This window comes from Sus scrofa, chromosome 5, assembly GCF_000003025.6.
Source record: "Sus scrofa isolate TJ Tabasco breed Duroc chromosome 5, Sscrofa11.1, whole genome shotgun sequence".
Taxonomy (NCBI): Eukaryota; Metazoa; Chordata; class Mammalia; order Artiodactyla; family Suidae; genus Sus; species Sus scrofa.
This window is the reverse complement of record NC_010447.5, coordinates 71,198,589-71,210,874: the sequence shown is the minus strand read 5'-3', so window position 1 is coordinate 71,210,874 and position 12,286 is coordinate 71,198,589. Positions and strand designations below refer to the sequence as shown.

Below are 12,286 nucleotides of genomic sequence, written 5' to 3'. Positions count from 1 at the left end.
TGGTATCAAAACAGACAGACAGACCAATGGAACAGAATAGAGAACCCAGAAACAAACCCTGACACCTATGGTCAATTAATCTTTGACAAGGGAGGCAAGAACATAAAATGGGAAAAAGAAAGTCTATTCAGCAAGCATTGCTGGGAAACCTGGACAGCTGCATGCAAAGCAATGAAATTAGAACACACCCTCACACCATGCACAAAAATAAACTCAAAATGGCTGAAAGACTTAAATATACGACAGGACACCATCAAACTCCTAGAAGAAAACATAGGCAAAACACTCCCTGAAATCAACATCATGAATATTTTCTCAGGTCAGTCTCCCAAAGCAATAGAAATAAGAGCAAAAATAAACCCATGGGACCTCATCAAACTGAAAAGCTTTTGCACAGCAAAAGAAACCAAAAAGAAAACAAAAAGACAACTTACAGAATGGGAGAAAACAGTTTCAAATGATGCAACCGACAAGGGCTTAATCTCTAGAATATATAAACGACTTATACAACCCAACAGCAAAAAAGCCAATCAATCAATGGAAAAATGGGCAAAAGACCTGAATAGACATTTCTCCAAAGAAGATATACAGATGGCCAGCAAACACATGAACAAATGCTCAACATCCCTGATTATAAGAGAAATGCAAATCAAAACTACCATGAGACACCACCTCACACCAGTCAGAATGGCCCTCATTAATAAATCCACAAATAACAAGTGCTGGAGGGGCTGTGGAGAAAAGGGAACCCTCCTGCACTGTTCGTGGGAATGGAAACTGGTATAGTCACTATGGAGAACAGTTTGGAGATACCTTAGAAATCTATACATACAACTTCCATATGACCCCGCAATCCCACTCCTGGGCATCTATCCGGACAAAACTCGACTTAAAAGAGACACATGCACCCGCATGTTCATTGCAGCACTATTCACAATAGCCAGGACATGGAAACAACCCAAATGTCCATCGACAGAGGAGTGGATTCGGAAGAGGTGGTATATATACACGATGGAATACTACTCAGCCATAAAAAAGGATGACATAATGCCATTTGCAGCAACATGGATGGAACTAGAGACTCTCATCCTGAGTGAAATGAGCCAGAAAGACAAAGACAAATACCATATGATATCACTTATAACTGGAATCTGATATCCAGCACAAATGAACATCTCCTCAGAAAAGAAAATCATGGACTTGGAGAAAAGACTTATGGCTGCCTGATGGGAGGGGGAGGGAGTGGGAGGGATCGGGAGCTTGGGCTTATCAGACACAACTTAAAATAGATTTACAAGGAGATCCTGCTGAATACCATTGAGAACTTTGTCTAGATACTCACGTAGCAACAGAACAAAGGGTGGGGAACCATGAGGTTGCAGGTTCGGTCCCTGCCCTTGCTCAGTGGGTTAAGGATCCGGCGTTGCCATGAGCTGTGGTGTAGGTTGCAGACGCGGCTCGGATCCTGTGTTGCTGTGACTCTGGTGTAGGCCAGTGGCTACAGCTCCGATTCGACCCCTAGCCTGGGAACCTCCATATGCCGCGAGAGCGGCCCAAAGAAATAGAAAAGGACAAAAAAAAAAAAAAAGAACAAAGGGTGGGGGAAGAATGTAATTGTAATGTATACATGTAAGGATAACTTGATCCCCTTGCTGTACAGTGGGAAAATAAAAAATAAATAAATAAGAAAAAAATTAAAAATAAAAAAAAAAGATTATACTTAAGAGCTCCTTTCCATTTGCCTTTAGCCCCCTTGGTCCCCTCCATTTATAAGCTCCATTCTCCTATATGCCACCTCCTAAAGATAGAAAACCTAAGTTTCACAAACCCACAATTCAGATGAAAAGATTTCCAAGAGATTTTAGTATCACTGTTGTTATTTACCTTTCTGTAGTTTAAATTTGGCAATTCAAAGGAAAGAAATAATAACTAATAATATGACATTAGCTTTAATCTCAACCCAATGCATTTTCTAATTGATTAAAATTTTATTTACTAGGAGTTCCTGTCCTGGCGCAGTGGTTAAAGAATCCAACTAAGAACCATGAGGTTGAGCGTTTGATCCCTGGCCTTGCTCAGTGGGTTAAGGATCCGGCATTGCCGTGAGCTGTGGTGTAGGTCGCAGACGCGGCTCAGATCCCGAGTTGCTGTGGCTCTGGTGTGGACCGGTGGCTACATGTCAGATTAGACCCCTAGCCTGGGAACTCCATGTGCCGTGGGAGTGGCCCTAGAAAATGGAAAAAAAAAAAAAAAGACAAAAAAAATATATAAAATTGTATTTGCTAAAAAAAGAATCATTTGTAATACTTTGAAATACAATTACTTGGGACCAATGTGAATACCGAAAATCACAATTTGATATAAAATAATCTGGTCACTATGTTTGAAGCAATGAATTACTCAATGATCACATGAACCCAAAGTAGGAATCCCCAAATGAATTATCCCTTGCTGCTTGTCAGGAACAAGCAGAATCAAATATTATGCACATATAGACCTCTATACTACAAGACCTCTAAAATGTTTCTTATAAGCAATTATTTAAAATATTCTTACGGAGTTCCCGTCATGGCGCAGTGGTTAACAAATCCAACTAGGAACCATGAGGTTGCGGGTTCGATCCCTTGCCTTGCTCGGTGGGTTAACGATCCGGTGTTGCCGTGAGCTGTGGTGTAGGTCGCAGACGCGGCTCGGATCCTGCGTTGCTGTGGCTCTGGTGTAGGCTGGCAACTACAGCTCCGATTAGACCCCTAGCCTGGGAAACTCCATATGCCGCGGGAGCAGCCCAAGAATCGGCAAAAAGACAAAATAAATAAATAAATAAATAAATAAATAATTTGTGAAAATGGGGAAAAACATTTTAAAAAAATAAAAAATAAAATAAAACATTCTTACAGTATAGTTTCCTTAAATTAAAAACCTTTAAAAGGATAATTTTCAAGATTACAATTTTCCCCAATATTAGAAAAATTTATATCAGTTTGTGGCATGTCACAATTGTTAAAATAATTAATAAAATTAAAAAGTACTTCACCTGGACTTGTTCTTTAAGTTCTTCCTTGCTTCTTAGTCTTTGATGGCATACACTAATGAAAATAAAACTTTAAGATGAAAACACATCTGGCAATAAAACTGACCCCATTATTTATATCTATTTTAATTTCATGCTGCTTTACACAAATACACAAAAACATACAGAACTCTAGGTAAATCATTCCAGGGTCAGAATATTACTGAGTTTTCTACAAATATATTATCATAGGAGAGACAGTTTTATGATAAGGCAAGTCAAACTACATATACAAAAAAACTTACTATAGACATTTGGTCATTTGATAAAGGTCTTAGTAGTTTAATGATAAGTTTTTGTTTGTAACAGCCAAACAAAAACTGGATCTAGAAGGATAAGCCCTTTGCACATTTTCTAAAGAATAAAAGAGTGTCACTAATGACTCATTTAAATATCTAATAATATACAGCCTAGCTGAAACTTACTTGTTTTCTATATCATCAATGCAGAGATTAGATGGTACACAGTGAGGTGACATTGGAAGTTCTACATCATGCCTTCTTAGCGGCATTTTTATGTCTCTATTCATATTCACATGGGTTGGTTTTCTTACAGTTTCTATAATGAAAAAAATTGTAAGAAAAATAATAAAATCTTTTAAAAGCATTATTTGATATTCCATGTTCATTAAATAAATGCACATTTTAGAAATTTACTGAAACCTATATTCCATATATGCTAGAAGAACTCATATCAAATACTAATAACTATCACAGATAATTCAAGTCATCTCTTTCTCTTCATCTTCCATAATCCTCCTGAAAGGGGCTTTAATTACTCAGTTCTACTTTTTTCTCTCTCCAAGAGATTCCCGTGACCACTAGACTATATCACATGCTCTGTTTTACGCATTCCCACAGCACTACATATGTTCTCTCTTATTGCACTTCAAGTAGCTTGTTGTACTTAACTCTATTTCCCGCAGTAGTACATTTTTAGACCTCATAGAAGCCAATCCTCTCTCTCTTTACAGAAGTCATTATTCTGTTTGTTAAGTACTTTTAACAATTCTGCTTTTCTGGAAAATGCTTTTTATGTGCACCAACTATAAAGTGTTCTAATAGAGATTTTCTATCTTAAAAACCATGCCTTTCTGGACAAATATAATTGGTGACGGGGTTGCCATCTGCCCCAAGATGAATCAGTAATTGTATCCCATTCCCCTAGTTACTCCTAAAGTTCATAAATAGTGTATTTACTTTTACTAAAGTATAAGTAAACTTGTGTAAATTGCCATTTGTAGAGGGAGACACAAAAATGGAGAAAGGAAAAGAGGGTATACTAACAATACTATGATCAATTTGTGTCCATCATTTATGATGTCTTATTCCATAACTTATAAAGTTAATTTTATATAATACAACTGAAAAAAAATAAAAAATAAAAGAATAAAAGATTTTTAAGCAAAATTAACAAAGCTCCTTATTTAAGTAGGCAACTAAGTTTTAAAATGTTTAATTTCCACATAAAACTAAATCTCATAATCATATCAGAATCAAAACAAAATGGTATTAGAAAAATTTACCTACCAGGCATTTTCTTCTGGCAAGATATCTGATTTACCATATACAGGTTAAGGAGGTCTAAACTGACAGTAGAATTTTTGACAGGGGATAAAACTCCCAGTAATTTCATTTTTGATTTTAACCTTTTCTTTTCAAAATATTCCTAAAAGTAATTATAAATAAAAAGTTATTTCAGCAATGATGTGGTTTCAGGCAGAATCATAAATAATAAAAAGCAATAATACAATCAAATAATTGACTTGATATTTTTATATTCTTGTGACACTCTATGTTTAAATATAATTTAAAATCAATCACAATGATTTATAGTTTGCATAAGGAGTCTAAATTTAACAGCCTCATAATCTTTCTTTTCTTAAATGCAATGACTTTTTTTGTTGTCTTTTTAGGGTCGCACCCAGGGCATATGGATGTTCCCAGGCTAGGGCTCGAACTGGAGCTATAGCTGCCAGAGCACATCACAGCCACAGCAATGCCAGATCCAAGCCGCATCTGAGACCTACACCACAGCTCACGGCAATGCCGGATCCTTAATCCACCGAGAGAGGCCAGGGGTCAAATCTGGGTCCTCATGGATGCTAGTCAGATTTGTTTCTGCAGAGCCATGACGTGAACTCCTAAACGTAATACATTTAAACAGAACTTTATGAAGTCATTCACAGGTATCAAAAGATTAAAAATTATCTGAATATAGAAAGTATCTAAAAATATGATAAAACTGATCTGGCAGGAGTTCCCATGTGGCACAGAATAAACAAATCCACCTAAGAACCATGAGATTGCAGATTCAATCCTTGGCCTCACTCAGTGGGTTAAGGCTCTGACGTTGCTGTAAGCTGTGGTGTAGGTCGCAGACACAGCTTGGATCTGGCGTTGCTGTGGCTGTGGTGTAGGCTGGCAGCTGTAGCTCTGATTAGACCCCTAGCCTGGGAACTTCCGTATGCTGCAGGTGTAGCCATAAAAAGAAAAAAAAAAATTTTTTAACATCAACTGAGAAGTGGGGGGGAAGCAGCTATATGAGAAATAATCTGCAGCCTAAGCCAATTTAATTTCCTTTGTTATCCCTCCATGATTCCAATTTTTTTTTTAAAAACCAGACTTGTACATCATTATTTTTCCATCTAGTATTTATTTTCTTTTAGGTTTTTGAGTGTAATTATTCTTCCTTATCTTCATCCTTTTTCTTTCAGACTATATCTTTAATTTACTAAATTTAAAAGCATTTATTTGGGAGTTCCCGTCGTGGCGCAGTGGTTAATGAATCCGACTAGGAACCATGAGGTTGCAGGTTCGGTCCCTGCCCTTGCTCAGTGGGTTGACGATCCGGCGTTGCCGTGAGCTGTGGTGTAGGTTGCAGACGCGGCTCGGATCCTGCGTTGCTGTGCCTTTGGCGTAGGCCGGTGGCTACAGCTCCGATTCAACCCCTAGCCTGGGAATCTCCATATGCCGCGGGAGCGGCCCAAGAAATAGCAACAACAACAACAACAACAACAAAAGACAAAAAGACAAAAGACAAAAAAAAAAAAAAATAAAAGCATTTATTTGCTTAAAATTTATTTATTGAGCAATTATTATGTATTAACACTATAACAAATTATGAAAACATCTTCTCTTCTGTTAAACAGTTCATAATACAATGCCATAAACATGACTATAAATGTGAGCTATCAAAAATGAGAAAAGTCCAAGATGGCAAAAAAACTTACTGAAGAGAAGCATCACTTTTCCAAGAATTAAAACATGTTCACATTAACCTTTCAGAATATTGTTCATTAGAACACACTTCTATATTGCAGACTTAAGATTATGAAAAACTTCTAAGAGTTAGAAGAGACTTGCCACTCTTAGAAGAGACCTGCCAGCTATCAAGCAACAAAGTAAATATCATGTTGTTATGCAAAATTAACCATAGATAAAAAATATGTGTTCATACTGTATCTGAGTGACTTTCAACCCCAAATTGTACTTACATGTCTTTAAAAAGATCACACTATGGTTCAGCTATGAAATGACAGGACCTTTGGGATGTAAATATTTTCCCCCTTGAAAAAAATTGACTATGAATCTTGAAATTGATGGTATCTTAGAATTAAGATGTTATTTTTTAAGGCTCTATACTCTGTGATGAATAAGACCATGGTGAGAGAGACAATGACACAAATAATTACAGCAGAGTGCAACAGATGGTATGGGATCCTCCAGAAGGGTAGTAACTTATGGGTAGGTGGTGGGAGGTCAGGCAGAGGAAGGGCAGAGGACGGTTTCTTAGGAAGTGATTTCTAAGATAGGTGGCTAAGTCAAAGGTAGCCAGAGGGTGGAAAGATAAGGTTCTAGGAATAAGGAAGAACAGTACAAAGACTATCCACAAAAAAGTAAGCCTTTATGTCAGGGGACACTGCCCAAGAGGTTGGATCTTCATACTCCACATATTATGATAACCTCTAACTTCTGTGTTCCTAGAAAGAACAAAGGTATGTGACAGACTGATTACCTGACAAAGTTTGGCTCAATTTTTCTATCAAGTTTCACTTGGTAGAGAAAAGTAGAAAATAATCAGAAGATAATTAGAAAAATTTAGAAAATAATACATTTTATTTTTTGCTTTTTTTGGGGCGGGGGGGGGGAGTCCTGCATGCAGAGCATATGAAGGCTCCCAGCTAGGGGTCCAATGGAAGCTACAGCTGCCAGCCTACAACATAGCCACAGCAACACAGGGTCCCAGCCATGTCTGTGACCTACACCACAGCTCACAGCAACACCAGATCCTTAACCCACTGAGCAAGGCCAGGGATCGAACCCGCAATCTAATGGTTCCTAGTTGAATTCATTTCTGCTGGGCCACAAAGGGAACTCCAAGAAAATAATACATTTTAAACTTGAAAACAGCCATTTCAAAGAAACAGCTAGAGAAAAGAAATGAAATCTGGAGAATGTGTTAAAGTAAGCAAGGGAAGAGCTTTTTTCAAGATGAAGGAATGTGCAGTTCTCCAAATGGAGACTGCACACTTCATGAAGTGTTAAATTGTCTGTATCACATACACACAAATAAAGATGAAGGTAAGAGCTAATTTCAGGAGATGAGGTCCTATTATAGGAAGTTGGACTGAAAAATATCCTTAGAATTGAACAACATGAAGTTCAATTTTGACATGGGCAAGAGCTGTACAGTGGCAACTACTGAGAGGCAAATGGGAGATAAGAGTGAAGGGGCATAGTGGAAAAGAGGCAGGATTCAGAGAGAGCTTTTACTTGTTTTAACAGCAAGAGAATTGAGTACATTTGAATATCAAGGCAAAACCTCCAGAATAGTTGAAGATAAAGGAAAGGGATAAAGTAATTGACACAGTGAAGTCCCTGAGAAAGCAGAGGTAAATGGAATTCAGATCACAGATGGAGAGACCTTCTTTTGACAAGAGGAAACTACTTCCTTAGTTACAGGAGGGAAAGAGAAGATTCGTGAAGATGTAAAATGGTTTATAGAACTAGTGGTGGATATTTGAGATAATTCTCGCCTGATAGCTTCTATTTCCTCTGAAAGATGAGACAAGGTCATCTAATGAGTATGAAGGGATAAAGAGTAAGGGCTGGGGAAGAGAGGCTTGAGGAGGCAAAGAAGGTGTGAAATTTTCAAAGAATAGGAAAGTGGCATGACTAGAGATCAATACTTTGGGAAAGAGCCATGAGTCTTTTTTTTTTCCTTATGAATATTGAAAAGAATAATCCAAATAGAGTTAGATTTTTTAATAGTCTAGGGACAGACTACATTCACAGATTATTTATTCCTGAGTACCTATGTTATTGTTACACACAACTCTAGGCACAGGAGATACAGAATAAATAAAAGTGATAAGATCCCTTTACTCATGAATATACTTTTAAAAGGCGGTAAGGGAAGAGAACAGAATAAACAAGTATATGAGAAAATACTAGACTTTGAAGAGAGTGATAAATAAAAGTACCAAAGAGAACGTAAATGGAGGTTGAAGAACCATGCTTTAGATATAATGATCAGAGAAAGCCAATCTAAGAGATAATTTAGCTGAGACCCAAATATTGACAAGGCAGACATGCAAATATCTCAGAAGAGTATTCCAGAGAAAGGGAAGAAGAATGGCAGAAAGAAGGTCATGTGCCTGAAATACAATGAACAATAGAACAAGTAGTGAAAAATAAGGTCAAAGAAGCAGACAGGATGCAGATTCTTCAGGTCCTTTTAGATTATGGTTCAAATAGATTTATTCTAAAAGCAATGAAAAAGCAATTAAGGCTTTTAAGCAGGGAAATGATAGATTCTGGTTTGTGCTTTTAAAAAAATCATACTACCCACTGTGTAAAGAATAGAACACGAAAGTGTAAATTTGAAGCAAAGTTTAAAAAATGATAAATCCAATGACATTAAAATTAAGAACTTTCCTTCAAAGATCTTATTAAGAAAGTAAAAATAAAAGCCAAAAAGTACGCATATGAACAATGAAGAATTCCTAAATATATAAAGACACAATAAGAAAAGACAAGCAATCCAAATAAAAAAATGAAAAAAATACTTGGTAAAGTACCTCATGAAACAGGAAACCTGAATGAAAAGATAGCCTCATCAGTAATCTAGAAAATACAAGTTAAATTTACAATGAGGTATCATTTCACTGAGTTCACAACTATCCTGCTTTCATCACAATCACTGTCCTACTTTTCCTTAAATTTTACTAACTTTGAACAAATTTTTACTGTTTTGGAAGTTTTTGTAAATGGAATCTCACTGAGTTCTTCGGTGAGTTGCATTTGCTCAACATTATGTGTTTGAGATTCATCTACATTAATAACATGCAACTGACACATTTTCACTGCTGTACCATTACTTGGGTAGGCCACAGCTTGTTTAACCATTCTATTGTTCATGGACATTTGGGTGCTCCCCTTTCTCTCCCTTGTACTCTGCCCTTCTTCCTCTCTTTCTCCTTCTTTTGTTTGTTTGTTTGTTTGCTACTTAAGAACGACAGTGATCCAAACAAGCTTGTACCTATCTCAAAGTACATATCTGGATGTTTCTCTAGGATATACACTGCTCAGTTGCAAGGTATATACATGCTTAACTTTATTATGCAATATATCAATGCAATAATTTTTTAAACACTTTTAAAAAGCAGGAGATAGATTATAAGGCCATTATAGTACTCTGGGCAATAAATGATGATTTGAATCAGGGGCTTGAAAGTACAGTTAGTGAGAAGTGATCAGACTTAGGATATATTGGAACTAGAATGACAAGAATCAACAATGATCCTTAACTCTCTGCCAGAGCAAAGTGAGTAGCTAATTAGGCTATCTGTAAGGCTGAAGAAGTCTAAAGAAAGATGGCCTTCCGGTTTCACTCAGATGAATTTTTCAACCTTGGAAAAATGCTTCAGAAGATCACTGTTCTTATGAGGCTAGGAGACACAAAAAATATATTTTTTCTTTACCTTCTGCTTTCTCCTTTCCTGCTTGACCAGAACCCTGGTCCTGAAAAGGGAAATAGGATAAAACATATAATGATTAAAGAAATGATCTCTAAAATGACTGCCAGACTTGGAATCAATATTTAAAAGGGTAGTGATATTTACATTATTTTCTGAAAAGAAACTATGAAAATGTTCTTAAACTATTTATAAATTATTTATAAAGTATATACTGCTTCACAAAATTTTTTCAGAGAGAAAATCCAAGAACTAATAAAAAGGACTCCAGACCAATGATAAATAATTAATCATAAAATAAATCTGTTATAAAAATCAAGATAAGCAGAGAAATCAATGCATTGGAAAGGCTGTATCACTAAAACATTCTCATCTGACAATAATATTCTTGGTCAACACTCTATTTTCTCTACCTTTCCTTGTATTTTAATATTCTACTAAAATCAACACGAAATAAAGTGAAGATCAAAATCTATATGGGATCTAAGTAAATGTTGTTTATTATTAGAGCAACTTGAGTTACATTAATTCTATCAGCTAAGTGTGCCTGAAACCTCACAACTTCTTAAAAAAAAAAAAAATAGCTAGTCATTACGGATGTGCTTCAAACTGCATGATCTTTGTGCCAAACACTGCAATGAATCCCAGTGATAATGCAGTATTTAACAAATATAAAAGATTGGCTCTATTAATAATAGCAGAACATTTATTAACATTTATTAACACTATAAGCATATCTGCACAATACATCTTTTGGATGTATATGGAACTATGGTCTCAAATTCAAGATTTGTGCAAGAATTATAAATAAAACTACAAAATGGATCTTAGCTATATGAGATTATGTAATAATTACACAAAAATAAAACTGCTAAATGATAAATCCATATATCTTGCATCACTCTGGATACTGTGGATACTTTACATGTTTAAACTCATTTAATCTTCATAGCTACTCTGTAAGTTAAGTTCTAATTTTACTGACGAAGAAACTAAGACACAGAGAAGTTAAGAAATTTGCCCGAGATTGCTCTGTCAATAAGTTGTACAGTCAGTATTCAAATCCAAGAATTCTACTTTTGAAGTTTTTACCAGTGCATTTTACTGCTCCCCAAGTATGCCAATTGTGAATATACAAAGCGGTATATTTTTCCAAATAATTTTCATAAACTACATAAATAACAGTTACTGAATATCCCCAGACTCTGCTACTTATTAAACTTTTTCTTCAATATATTTCCCAATAGCTACGTCTTACATTGACCATTTTGAAGTCATTAAACAATAAATACAATCTATTCTGCTCTATGCAGCATCATAAGTGTACTGCTGGCATTCTAATCTTAAAAAAAGAAAAAGTCAATAAATTACATTTTATTAATTCATCAAATGCTAAGACTGGAGGGTACCTTAGAGATTAGTAAATCTCCATCATTTTGAAACTTAAAAAGCTTAGGCACAGAAAGCAAAGTGACTTTTTCAAAGTTCAGAAATATAAGTATGGCAGAGGCTGCAATAATACTAAACAATTCAGATTATAAAGAGAAAACAGAAGTATCAACTATATAAGCAGTTCTTACACTATAAAGAATTAGGGACAAGTCAAAGTCTACATACAATCTTCATATATGTATAAAGCAAGTTAATTTATTCTAGGCTGGTTTTCCATTATCCAGGACATTATCTTATGGCTTTCACCAAACTCTATGTACTACATAATCCCCTTTCCTATTTGCCAAAGAAAAAATTAATTAAGAATTCAAGGCCAATTGCTAGATCAACCTACTAATCACTAAACCACAGTGAAAGTGACAAAGGATCCTGATGTATAAATCAAAGATAATTTCTTTTTTTTTTTTTATAAAGATAATTTCTTAAACAGAACATTTTAGACTATTATTGTCAACCAATCCTACTAAGCCATACTCTATGTCTAAATGTTTTATTAAATATCATTTTCAATTACCTGCACTGAAGAAGAAGTTACATCAGTTAGGATACTTAGTTACAAGAAACAAAAGTATCTTTAGTTAATTTAAACAGAAAATACATTAAGAGGAAATTACGTAGCCAACAGATCTGCCAAGAAGGCTGAGGAAGCTGGTTTCGCAACAGTCAGGAACAAGGAAGTCAAGGCAGCTGTGGCATCACAGTCAAAATTATGCTGTGATTAGTCTCATAAGGACACCACTGCTGGCACTGGCAAACACAGGACACTACTAACTACAGCATTTCTA

General features: G+C 35.7%; 1 protein-coding gene across 1 annotated transcript in view; it reads right to left on the bottom strand.

The window, feature by feature from the left end:
- The window catches only part of C5H12orf40 (chromosome 5 C12orf40 homolog), an 80,369-nt gene that overhangs the window by 55,061 nt on the left and 13,022 nt on the right, over window positions 1-12,286 (bottom strand). The window contains exons 2-5 of the mRNA XM_021092532.1: window positions 10,056-10,095; window positions 4,600-4,738; window positions 3,496-3,628; window positions 3,041-3,086 (exon numbers count right to left, since the gene is read on the bottom strand). Coding sequence (XP_020948191.1) covers window positions 3,041-3,086; window positions 3,496-3,628; window positions 4,600-4,738; window positions 10,056-10,095 — 358 coding nt within the window. The remainder of the gene's footprint in view (window positions 1-3,040; window positions 3,087-3,495; window positions 3,629-4,599; window positions 4,739-10,055; window positions 10,096-12,286) is intronic.